At 41.3% G+C, this 13501-nt stretch overlaps 1 protein-coding gene across 2 annotated transcripts; it reads right to left on the bottom strand.

Moving 5' to 3' along the window:
- Positions 1 to 1014: 1014 nt before the first annotated feature.
- Positions 1015 to 12911, bottom strand: PTHLH (parathyroid hormone like hormone). Of its 2 annotated transcripts, none has more exons than XM_013057817.2 (4): positions 12281 to 12911; positions 11617 to 11739; positions 5591 to 6013; positions 1015 to 1473 (listed from the first exon to the last, which is right to left on the bottom strand). In XM_013057817.2, exons 2-4 carry the CDS (start codon positions 11715 to 11717, stop codon positions 1464 to 1466), a joined length of 534 nt encoding a protein of 177 aa, XP_012913271.1. In that variant the 5' UTR covers positions 11718 to 11739; positions 12281 to 12911; the 3' UTR covers positions 1015 to 1463. The 2 variants fall into 2 exon arrangements, with proteins under 2 accessions (XP_012913271.1, XP_012913270.1); XM_013057816.2 differs by having other exon boundaries at positions 11928 to 12911.
- Positions 12912 to 13501: the final 590 nt, after the last annotated feature.

Below are 13501 nucleotides of genomic sequence, written 5' to 3' on the forward strand. Positions count from 1 at the left end.
GGGCTTGCTTGATTCACAGACTTTCTGTCTTGTTGTATTGTTTTACTGATGGGTGGGTCCTGAGCTGTGGACAGTTAAAGAAAAAATTCTGTAGAAGAAAGTCTGTTTTCATCTGAACACAGAGGTAGGAACAAATAGGATGATAGTCATAGTGGAAAGGTGATTACATATGGCATCACACCATTCTATTTAGCAACCCAAGTCCCTGGAATCCTGAGTGATACAACAGGAAAGCAGTCTTCTTCAGGGAAGGTTTTTTGTTTGTTTGTTTGTTTGTTTGTTTTTTAAGATTTTTTTTACTTATTTGACAGAGAGAAACACAGCTAGAGAGGGAATACAAGCAGGGGGAGTGCCAGAGGGAAAAGCAGGCTTCCCACTGAGCAGGGAGCCCGGTATGGGGGCTCGATTCCAGGAGCTGGGATCATGACCTGAGCCGAAGGCAGAAGCTTAACCCACTGAGCCACCCAGGCGCCCCAGGGAAGGTTTTTTTTGAGCTGATATATATTTCCCACTCTATCCCTTTCCCTGGTAAAATTCTCAATAGCTCTTTTATGCTTCTTGCTGTTACCAGTAAGAGCAAGATCTTTCAAAATTAAACTTTACATTGGTGAAAATTACCCCTGGCCTTCAGGTTCCTGATCTGCCTTTCTCCGTTTTCTCAGATCTGGCTAACTCTCTGGACTGAGTTTCTTGAATCTTTTCTCCTGACTTCTCTGCCCTTTTTCTGCTCTCTTCCTTCTTTACTTCAAATTAGACATACTTCATAAAAGGATGTCTAAGTAGTTCAGCCATTCTATTGAATTGAACTTCACTATTGGAAAAAATATATTTTAAGTGGTTTTTAACTAAAAGCTAATATGAAAATGTTGGAATATATACCAATATAAACATATTATACTTACGGCTATATTCAAATATAGTTAAAAATATTACATCATGTTCCTTCTAGTAGAAATTTTAAAGGGTATACATAATTCACTTTCTGAGTCATGATGTAATTTAGATTATATTTTATTAGACATTCTTTACAAATTTAAAATACTGCTATTTTTACATGCACAAAGGAAAATCAGTTTGGATAATTATATTTAGGCATTATTAAAATCAACCACAAAATAGAGACACTTTATTGTGTCATTTATCAACATACTTGATATGTATATCTAAAGTGCATTATGTTACAAAAAATAGAGAAATTCAGCAGCACCAAGATACATTTACAAAATAAATACATCAGTTGACAAAATAAATTATGGTAAATGTGATAATAATAATTGGATTAGCCTTGGCAAAAAAAAAAATATTCACAATGACCAATGTGCAGTTTCATAGAGCAATGGGGAAGACAGTTTTATTCCAATGCATTTACAGTATTTACAGACAATAAATATTTCTAATACTTTCCATATGTTCACTATTACAGAATCCTGTAATATGTCCTCTGAAGGTCTTTGCTAAAAATTTCAATGCCTCCTGAAAAGAGAAGGAAGGGAGAAAAGAGGAAAAAGAAAATAGGTTAATTCTCCTTAACAAGTGAAAAGGCATAAAAAATAAAGGAATACAGAATTACAATGGAAAAGATTCCAGGGATTTCTTGTAAATATTCCCAGTAGGTGGTATCAGTGGGATCTGCCTGACTCTCCAGAACCTTTGCTGCGGGCAGGGTCTTCAGCATGATCTAATGATCAGTGTAGTACAAGAAGAGCAAAGGCTTGGTTTCTAATTCTATATAATGTCTGAAAAAGGAGACCCTGGGGGAATTTTCCAAAGCTGCCAACTGGCAAATCTGGGAAGAGAAGGCACACATTTGAGAGTGGAAATAAGACTAGGTTGTGCAAGCCATCATCAAGTACACCTTGCTAAAAGCTTATTCCCCAGAGATGCCTGACATGGGTAATCCAAAGGTTGCTTATTCTGTTCAGGTTTCCATTTGGCCAATCTCTCACTAAGATAATGGCTGTTAGGAGAGTAGAGTGTGTGATTTGGAGTAAATGTTGGAAGGATGTGTAATTGAGCAGTATGTTTGGTTGGTTATTTGATGATATCAGTCATTGCTTTAGCTGTCCTTAAACACTAATGAATGAAATTATTTTTGGATTTTAGCTTCTGAAGTCAAAACTAAGAACTATTTGTCTCTCACTCTGCTGGTTTTTGGAATTGATCTGGAATTAGAAATTGGGAAAACCCATATTAAATTATAGAAAAAGAATCAATTAACTTAAAAGTATAAAATAGCAGTTTTTCACTGTTTATTACACAGAATAAATTACCACCTGAGATTCACATCTCTTCCAACCCTTTCTACAACATTGTAGTGACAGTATTTTAAGATGGGCTGGCAGCATTTTTTCTGCTTTTCTCTCTCCCTTTCTCTTCTTTTGTGTGTCTATTTCAGTGGTGTCTAAAAGAAGCACCTATGGAATGGAACTCAACTGGCTGTGCCATTGCATTAATAGCCAGAGTGTGGGCAGAGTTTTACATGGCAGACCCATATGGTGGTGAAAACCACGGAAGAGCCAACTTTTGACAAGTTAGGAACTTCACATGCAGCTTGAAGAAAGATAAGCAAGTTGAACATTTAGGATGCTTTCTTGTCTTAAGAAATCGACATCTTCACTAATCATTTTAATTAGAATGGCAAAATAGCTCCTAACTGCAGAGAAAATAATTTAAGATTAACATTTTTAATGGTGGATGGATGTATGTTATGAAGAAAACATAAAAGGTGACTGTAAAATTCAATAATTTGTGTGCTATATCAATTTTAAAATGTTTTCATGTCAAATAGTATGTAGTGAATTGAACTTAAGGATAATGCAAACAAAGAGGGAATGATGAGTATTTTGAACAATTATTTCCTCAGAAGGAAGGAAAGAAAAAAGAAATAAAGGACCAAGGAAAAGATCTTTTAATTATATTTCCCCTTGTCCAGCCAGTTTGCTTGTTATAATGGCACGTTTTAGAATAGCCAAGTAAAACATATAACATGGCCTGAAAGTATGTGCATGTGTGTGACAACACTTTAGAGTCTCTTTTGAATATTGAAAACTTTTGTATTATTTCTAAGTCAATATTTACCGAGGCAAAATATATGTTCTCAATTAAATGAGTCCTACCGTATCTGGACATCACATTTACAACATCAAAAATTCCAAAATGTGATTTCCAACATTTGAACTATATACTTCCAACGGGTTCATGTGAGAGGAGCCAGACAGTTTTAGCTCAGTAGTTTCTTTTAAGAAATACTACATATATTTTACTACAATTCGTGCTTGCCATATCATCAGATTACTGTATAATTATGCAAAGAGACTAAAGAGAGGACACTAATAAAAGATCGGTTGCTTACAAAACTGTAACCTAGTTACTCTGAAAAGATTCTGTTTGGATTAGAACACTTGCATGGCCCCATCGAGTCTCATCAGTACACTCCTGAATCTCCCCGATCTTCCCTGCACCTCTGCTGGGTTGTACTGGGAGAGGGCCAACATCCGGCTGCCAGACAAACAGTGCTTTCCATGAACATCCCTCACAACCAGGGAACAGAAAGGAGAAAGCAGAAACATTCTATTTCTTTTAGTCCTAGGTCTGGATTTGATTAGGCCACTGCCTAATTTTTACTAGATCTCCCTTAACATAGGGGTAGCTTTGGGCATAAGAATTGATGAGTGCTGAATTTCATTAAATTCCCAGATACTTCAGAGCATTGCAAATCCTAAATAAATGAAATCCATAAAAAAGTATACTTTCGTTTTCAGAATTCTAATAAATGTATGTACACACACACACACACAGAGTACAACAATGGATAAAAATGGGTTTTGGCAATAAAGTTCTTGCATTAGTTATAAATATGTAGTTAGGATCCTTTCTTAAAATACATTGAATATGTGCTCTTGGCCAAGATTTACAGGGTTTGTTACCCGTTATAGATCCATTAGATACTTCCAGAATAGGTCATTCACTCTGCTAAAAGTTTTTTTAGTGTCATTACTCCTTAATTACTGCAGTGGAAATATTCATCCAATATAATTATCATTTTATAAGCTATTTAATGATGAGTTTTATCAACTAACTCAAAGAGAGAAGTGATGCTAAGTAGGTCCGTACTCCCCCTTGAAACATCACCCTGTAATTTTATCTCTACTAGTCAGTGGAAAGCCTGGAGAGGTAACAAGGGATTGTAATTAAGGAGATCATTAGCTGCATATGACACGTCCTTGTGTGGTTTCCTCTTTCTTTCAAACCCCACAGAAGAGCTAAACTGAAAAGTAAAAAACAGAAAAGATTGTGTTGGTGGAAATGTCTGAATTAAGAGGCAGCACTAAACACAGTGCTGGACCAAATATCCAGAGATGGGGAAGCAAATCCAGTTCTGAGGACTACCTATCTCAGCTCTCAGGGCTGTTCAGGTCCTTTAGTCATGGAGTACCTTGGTTTTCTGGTTTATAAAATGAGGTTAATATTTGCTGCTTTTTCGCCTCATGCAGACACACATATCCAGATAGATAGAACAATCATTATTAGATCTAAAAGTACCCAAACAACAAGTTACACGTTATTGTTTACTATGACAAGCATTTAGCCCATGTCATCTTGTTTAATCTTTGCCCAGCTCTATGAGGTTGTTACAGTTATTATCTTCACTTCACAGAAAAGGAAAGTGAGTCTTAGATAGACTATGTAACTTGCCCAAGGTTGTGAACTTTAATAGGTTCAGACCTATTAAGACTTGAACCTTAAGGTATCTGACCCCAAAGTCAGTGAATGCCATTACCATTTGCATCTGTGAGCCAAGAATGAACAAGCCATGTAAATGTGAAGTCTTATTATTCCTACTGCAATGCCCTGGAAAATTATTTCAACTTCCCAGTGGATAAATGGATATATGAGAAAAACTTATGTCCTTCCCAAGTCAAAACTTAAAAATTTTCCGAATTCATGACTATTTTTTCATGGGTTGGTAGAAACCAGAGTTAAATTCAATTAAATAAATTGAGAGTGTGTGTTTAAATGTTTAACATTTATTTAAATGAAAAATAAAGTTAAGGTTTAATTAAATATAATTAAATGGAAAATGTGACTGGCTCAGAATTGTCTATGGTAGGGTATTGTTTTGTAGTGTTTGTAGATCATATCAAAGCCTTCTATGTTCACCCCTGAAGTGAAAAAAAAAAGTTAAGAAATGACAAAATGATCAAGAAAGTTTGCCAAGGTGCGAGAGTAGGGAAATGAATAAACTTCTGCAGCAAATGATGAAGGTGGTCCTGGGTTTCTGAAGCCAGACTTAGAAGAGAAGTTCTTTGGTACAGTAGTAAAGGATTGGTGTTGGGGTTGCGATGGTGGAGGAAGAGAAACAGGTTATCCAAGCCCTGTTTGTGCTTAGGTGGTGGGAGGACACTACTTGAGGGCAGATAATATGCTGAACTGTCTTGTTTTGTAAGCTTTTAAACTGTGGAGCAATGGATAGAGGGACAGAAAGGGAGGACATTCAAGATTTGTTCAAGCCATGGTGGGTGAAAGGAAGGGACACCACACAGCTTAGAGCAGCACCAAAGAGAGGCTATGGGGCACAGAAGCCAGTTACCGTAAATTGAGCTCCAGCGATGTCGCAGAGATGTCATATGGGTGGTCCCCTTCTCGCCCACTCCCAGCCATGCCAGTGTTTAGCCAGGCAGACCGAGTTCGCCGTTTCTTTTTTTCCTGCTCCTTGCGTTTTCCAGGTTTGCCTTTCTTTTTCTTGCCAGGTGTCTTCAGTGGCTGCTCTTTGTATGTCTCCACCTTGTTGGTTTCCTGAGTTAGGTATCTGCCCTCATCGTCAGACCCAAATCGGACGGGGTGGTTCTTTGTGTTGGGAGCAGGCTTGGAGTTCGGGGATACCTCCGAGGTAGCTCTGATTTCAGCTGTGTGGATTTCTGCGATCAGGTGGTGAAGGAAGAATCGTCGCCGTAAGTCTTGGATAGATTTCCCCTTGTCATGAAGGAGCTGATGTTCAGACACAGCTCTTTTGCTTTAAGAAAAAAAACAGCAGGGGAGGAAGAAAAGGAGAATATTTTAGTTGTTGGTATAGACCTCAAAGACAAGAGGAAGGGCCTTTGATAACGCAAAGCATACGCTGGAAGGGCAGCAGGCTTGTGGATCAGGGAAAGAGCAGAGAGGGAAAGGAAGTGTGGGCAGTTCAGAGTCTGTAGCCCCAAATCCCATTTATGCCGCTCTCTAGGTCTGTGGCTTTGGTGAGAACATGCCCCTCTCCATTTAAAAGGCAGGGGTCAGATTCGGAGATTTCTATGCTCTCTTCTCAACTTAAAACATTATGATTCTGTAATTTTCAGCAATGGACAGAAAAAACCGAGCTTCTTTTCATGTTTTTCAGACTTATGTTGGGAAAATAAATCCAGATGTCCTAGCTGTGAAATTAAAAGGAGGCTGAATTTACTTGAGTACTCACCCGAGTGCAAAGCCACGTACACACGTGCGCACGCGCGCACACACACACACTAATCCCCTATTAAGAAAATAATAATACTGAATCTCAGAGAACAGCAAGCTTTAAGAAGAAAGGCAAACAGAAGCTTAAGATGAGCAGTAGAGGCTGTCTAGGGAACTACCTAACAGACTGAATTTTAATACGAGGAGTAGAGTGCAGGCTACCAAGAGCCTATATTTGAAAGCCAAGTGTCAGAGAGAGAACATGTGTATTTTTCTGTAAAGTAGTGGGTGGTCCCTTTAAAGTGGGTTTCTTTGTGTTTAAATTGAGATCATCCTATTTTTTCTGTGCATCGTTATTTTTTTTAATTTAGAATTTCAGAGGGTATTATCCTTAGTATTAAATTGAGATATTCACTTTTCTACTTGTTCTCTTTGTCTTAAAAAATGTCTCTAGGAGCAAGTATGAAGTGGCTTTTCTGTTTAAACAACACTCTAATGAAGTGTAGTGGAAGAGAATCAACTAATTTCCCATCAATCCTCTTAGGTGGCACCCTGACTCTTGTTTAAATGTCCATCCACATATGCTTGTATTATTCTTGTGTATATTATTAACCATATGCAGGGATTGCATACCTGAATCAGTCATATCATGCCTGCTTCAGCTGTGCCTTACTTTACTCCAATTTCTGCCACTCTGTAACTCTTCCAAATGGTTCACTGTCAAGCATCTGAGGGTGTTCACAGGGCTATCTCCCATGTTGTCTTACCTCTCTCTCACACAGTATCTGGGTCCCTTATTTGTTTATATTTAACTCCTCAGAGAAATATGAAAATAAAAATAACATTAACTTCATTTTATAGATAGGGAAGTTGAGGTTCAGAGAGATTCAATGACCTGCCTTTGTCCACAAAATGAAAACAGAACCAGGGATCCAAAAATCAGGTCCTCTGATTCTGAGACCAAAGACTGCCTTTCAGTGACCTCAGTCCTTTCTTCTGTGGAAGCAGAAGTGTATGTTGAGGAAACAAGAAATGAAGGGCATAGAGTAAAAAGCTTGCAGTGGGAAACATGAGGACAGTGGGCAAATGGATAGCAATTTATCGGTTTACTTGAAGATCAAGCTTACTTCTCCAACAAGGCCATTTTCATCCCCCCAAAAAAGGGTTTCTAGAGTTTGGATTATCACTGGGGGAAATCGAGAGATGTCACAGTCATATTGTGAATCAAAGTAGAATAAGACATGAAAATACAGGCATTATTTCTCTAGACCTTATACCCAGAATACCAGCTTCCTTTTAGTGTTTTAGTGTGTGGACTGACTTTAAGCCATGCAGCTTGTTCAAAAAAGACATGACTTAATGGAAAGGAATTTAACAGGAGCCTGGTTTAAATGAGGCATGAAGGAGTCTCTCTTCCTTTTTGAAGGTGCCACATGTGACTAGATTAAAATTCACTTACTTTATGGCAATAGTTAGTATTCTGGAAACTTTTAATAATATACAAATTTGAGGTTTTGGTACAAATATATTTATACTCTCTAATAACATTCTTGAAGAATAAGTGGGAATTAATTGCATATTTCATTAGTGTTGCAGCTTCATAAGATGTATCCTTTAGCAAAATGTCCCATTAAAGTTGTTCTTAACCAGTGATCATTTATAGGACCTGGGGCTTTTCTTTCTCAGTTCCTGGAAGATAACCACCCGATCTGTATTCCTCTCCAAATGTATAATACAGTCCACCCTAGCTTAACTTGAAGCCAAAACTTTTAATGGTTGGTCTGTTCTAATCAGGCCACCACTGCTTATGCCCCCTCTGGCTGGCATATATGCCTGTCATCTTGGCCAGCCTGTCAACTGTGAGTCACAGTGCCTTCTTAACCCAAGCACTGCACTTTCCCAGGATGGTTCTCATGAGAAAAGGAGGGGTCAGTCTATCCTTCTGTTTTATAAAAAGTTTACAAAGATGGCACAAGTCTGTTCAGTTTAAAATAGTGTCTCTCTTGTGAGGTACCAAGCTTCTTTCTGCCTTTAGGGGCAATTGTTAATATAATATTAGAAAACCCAGACTTTCTTAAATGCTAAATCTCACAGATTTTCTTAAATGATAAATCTCAAACACAAGGAACAGCTCAAAGACTTCTGCATTTAAAATATTGTGAAGAATGAATTTCTGATTGGGCAACTGCACTGGAAGATCAGGGATTTAATATTATCTTTATCATCAACAAGGAGTAAGATGCCTGGAGCATTTTACTTATTTTCAAAACAAGACATGAACTCACACAAGGGTAAATAACTAGCATGTACAAACTAGATATACACAGGTGGGGAGCAATGAATCCAAAGTAAGGAGGCTTTCCACTTAGATAATTCTGAAATATTTATGTGATAAATACGGTCTCAATAATAGTCTATTAATCTATACATCCGCAAACATCCCCTAGCCCAGTGGTTCACACGGCGTTTGTTACAATCCCAATATGGTATGTTTATGGTCTCCTTTGATTACTGTAAGAACATTTTCAGAAATATGGGAGAAATGCTTAAGATAGGTAACTATAAATTCAGTCAAAACATAGCTCTTCTGCTCTAAAGAAAAATCACTCTCCAGGGAGTTTTCAGGGAAGAAGAGAAAATTGAAGGAGCTATCAAGGAACGCAGGGAGCAAAGGGAGTGATAGGACCGCCTCTTCCAGCACAGAAAGGAGCAGCAGGCTTGTGTTGAGGCTCAGCTATTTACGAAGGAGTCTGGGTTTGAGAACAGTTCTGTGGTACATGCACGAGTCAGGGTTCGGGTGTTAGAGTGAAGATGACTCACCACAAGTCCCTTCCAACCCAAATGACTCAGTCAAAAGTTATGCTTTTCATTAAATGGAATAGACCCAGTCTGGCTCCCAAACAAATCATCCAATTATGTTTTAGGTTCTGAATCTACTGGAAATCCCTCTCTAACTTAAACACAAAGGTTGCTACCTGCCGAAAGTCATGTTCATGGCGACAAGAATGTCTATAGGCCTCACTTTCCAACCTCCAATTTATTCATGCTCTAGCCCCATTAGTTAAAATTTTTTGGACTATCACAACTTATAACTGCCTCCTCTGCATGGCTTAGGAAGTGTTATTGTTGTAGTAGTCACCCCCTGCCTCCACCCCTCAAAGTCAGTCCCTAGTTAGAAAAAATATCTAAAGCAATTTCTCTAATACTTGGTGTAAAAAGCAATTGGGGAGTAATATGATTTGATTATATGTTAACATTTCTTTCAAGAAATTAGGTTGATTTAGTGTAATAGTAGAATAATGTTTTGTCTAGCACGCAAAATTTACTGTTACTTGGCAGCAATGCAAAAATAATGACTTGTTTTTTTAAACTCCATTTGGCTGTAATAATTTGATGAAACATCTTCATCTACTGATGATTTCAGCCTTCAGGAAAAACCATGGCTGTAATATGATGATCTATTAGCCATTAACTATAAGAATGTTTTGTGGTAGTTTTATAACCATCTGCTGAGTGTGAGTGTTTAACTACAATATTATATTTCACCCACAAACAAAACTGTAACAGAGTCTCTGGCTGTTAAATAGTTTCTGATGTGTATTTGCAAGGTGCAACAAAGAAAGAGTTAAAAATAGCCTTTAGGACTACTTAGCACTATTTTTATGTCATGACTATGGATTTAATCATGGTCCATTTACTGTTTCTCAAAAGAGAAAACAGGTATTTCTCAAGCAACTGTAAAGAAAAATCTGGCTCTGTTTCAAGACAGTATTTTTTGGCCAGTATTTAAGCATGCTTTTAAAAATTCACTCTTCATCTATATCTATATCTACATCTATATCTATATCTATATATGGACTTTAAATAATTTAATAAAGAGGAAAATGTCTGAAGACAATTTTCAGAAATACATCAGTAAAATGTTGATTTGAAGAATACAATGCAGCTTTATCTTCAGTACAATGTTCTACACAATTTGCCTTAGGAGATTCGTAATAGATTTTCATTTTGGTGCCAAGGTTCAGACATGTCTAAAGTAATTTCATTTAAAGATTTTCTGCTCTAATAATAATAGACCAAGGGCACATATAAAACAGTTGCCTTTTTGTATACCCTCGGGAATTTACAAGGAAGCACCATGAACTCCATTGTAAATATTGGATATTGCTATTTTTATTGTTAGTGTAAAAGCCCCTTAATTCCTTCTCCAGAGGGAAACTCCTCTCAGTTCTCAATGTTTATGGTTTTCCCATCCTGAACAGAGTCTGCAGCTTAAAGATCACCCAAAGATGGCATTACACACATTAAGGTACTTCTAGGTCCAACAGATTATTAAGATAGTGTTACTCAGCTTTTCTTCCAACTTGCAGTCATACAACATGGTAATATTTCTCTGGTGTGCTTGGATGTATGATTATGTTAAAGTCAAAATTATCCTTAAAAGAACCACCAAATAAGAATGCCAGAATACAAGTTTTCGGTCTACAATACAAACATTTGACTCCAGATTAAAGAACTGTTAGCAATAAGTCCAAGAAAAAACAATTTTCCTCACCTAATATTCATTTTGGAGTTAGGCACGCTAGCGTTTCTAAACTGTATCAATACTAATGTTGGAGTTGTGCCATTGCAAAGTTGTTACTACTTTATTATATAATATGCGTTCATTATGTAATGTGGTTCATTTCATATGCTTAAAATTATGTCATTCATAATAAAGTTTGATGTAAGGCTTCTGCTTTTCACACACAAACTGCCACCCACATTCAGTCTGTAAATCAAACGCACACAGACCTGTGTCCCCTGGCTCCCTCAGCGTCTTCCGAGTTATCCGTCTCCTGTAATCCTCAGCGTTTCAAAACCTTCCCAGGTCCTGGAAGTATAACCTTTTCCTTTCACTACAGACAGATGATCTTTGTCCAGAGGAGATTCTGCGCTCCCTCTTATGGAAACTCATGGAAAATTTGTCTCTTGCCTGTCTCCCCTTGAGGTTCAACCAGTGCTCCCGCCGGGGTTGAAGGCACTGTCTCAGCCCCCCGCAGGTAACCGGCTTTCCCCGCTTTTTAACTCGGGCAAGGAGCATCAGTGACCGCTGTGAGCCCTCGGCAGCGCCCCAGCCTGGCGGCCTCTCCCACTGGCCCTCCCAGCCCTCACCCGGCGCCCCGAGGAGGACGGGGCACTTACAGCCGGCGGCCGAGCTCCTCCACCGAGCGCCCGCAGGAGGGCACCGAGTAGCTCAGCAGGAACACCGCGACGCTCCACTGCTGAACCAGCCTCCGCAGCATCGTATCCTCTCGCTCTCGGGACCTGCAAGAGTGGAAAGGGGCCCGAAGTGTCAGTCCGGAATCTCCATCTCCCGGGACTACCACGCTCCCCGTTTTAGCTGGCTCTCACTTAGCCTCTCCGACACCAAGGGCATCTCCCAAGTTGCAAAGAAAAGAAAGAAAGAAAGAAAGAAAAAAAAAAAACTTTCTCTGAAGCCTCTCAGCACTTACTTATTTAGGAATCAGCTACCGCAACTGTGCTTTTTCCAAAACCACACAGGCAAAAAGGGACCAAAAGGAAAACAAAACAAAACAAAAATCAGAGACGTTCCTCTGCAATGATAACCACAATGAAATGCTTTTATATATGCATCAACGATGAGCAGCGTGTTTACACGTCTTCCCTATCAATGTCTAATTAAATCTGGCCGGCAGTTCTCCCAGGTTCGTGGAGCAGAGCTAAGCCCTTCCTAAAAAGAGAAGAAAGTTTCCCTCCTCTGAAGTCAGCTTCTTTGCGAACTAGGCCGTCTTGTTCCAGAGCCACTTGTAGAGACCCACATATATATACATAGCTGTCTGTCTACCTCCTCTGGTGGGCTGGTTGCTTCCGGAAAGTTGATTCCACACACCCTGAGAACAAGTTTCAAGTGCGTGTGTCGTCGATCAGGAGGGCCAGGTGGCAACGAGGGCGGGTTAATAGCGGCGCGGAGGGGAGGCGGCGGCCCGAGCCGCAGGGCTGCGGCGGCCCCGCTTCACGGGCGGGGAGGCATGCTGGCCGGGCGGCGCAGGTTGGAGGCGAGTTGAAAGCCTAGCAGAGGAATGTTCACACGCTCCCAGGCAAACCTGCCGGAGAAGTGAGCTAGTCGCAAAGAGGTGGCGCCCTTGGAACGCGCGCGGGGCGAGCAAGGGCGCGGGCGCGCGGGGGGCGGGGGCGGCGACGGGCGGCCCGAGCGGGCCCCGGGCGGCCAGAGTTAGCAGAGGGGAGCTCTGAGCTGGGAGTGTACTGCGAGCGGCTGAGCTCCCCGCGCCTCCGGTTCAGCGGCCCCCGGCGCTGCCCCGAGGTCCCCCGAGCCCCACCCCAGAGCGCCGGTACCGCGCGCCGTCCCGGGGGCCGGAGGCGTGGGCGGATCTCCTAGTGCCCGCTGGGTCTGACCGGCCCCAGACTGCACGGCGGAGAAGCGCGCTGAGGTCCCCGAGGGCGTGCGGGCGACCCGAAACAGTCACCGCTCCCGGCGCGTCGCGCCAGCCGCGCCCGATTGGACGCGCGGCCGCCGAGGCCGCTGGGGGCGAACCGGCAAGACCGAGGCAGAGGAGTAAGGGGCTGGAGAGCGTGGGCGCCCGGAAACCTCCGCGGGGAGGTCGCGGGAGGGTGGCCCTTAGCTTTAAGAAACCCTAAGCCGCCCGGGAGCTTGGGGAGCGACACGGGAATCCTCCTCCGTGGCCCTTTCCGGGGACCCGCTGAGTGGGGAGCATCGCCTAAGGCGGCGGGGGGGTGGGGAGCGTTCGCTTAGAAGAGTAAAAAAGGTTCCAGACTTCAGGTCGAGATTGCATTTCTTGCTGTCTTAGAATAGTGAGGACATCTGGAGCTGGTCCAAGAAAACCCGCATACGTGATGGAGACCCTCTTTTTAATTGCCGAGGTGGACGGACACTCCTGGGGAGCGCACGCAGCCCCTTCGCCCACCGACTAGAGTCTAATCCACCCTTTCCCGACAACCTACTCTCTCACCCCCACCCCACCCCATCCCCCGCCCAGTCCCCTGTTACATATTCTGGGATGACTCTATCCGTGTCGCTTCAGCCCGC

The sequence above is a fragment of the Mustela putorius genome, unplaced genomic scaffold, assembly GCF_011764305.1.
Source record: "Mustela putorius furo isolate JIRA1106 unplaced genomic scaffold, ASM1176430v1.1 tig00537227_pilon_pilon_pilon, whole genome shotgun sequence".
NCBI classification, from domain to species: Eukaryota; Metazoa; Chordata; class Mammalia; order Carnivora; family Mustelidae; genus Mustela; species Mustela putorius.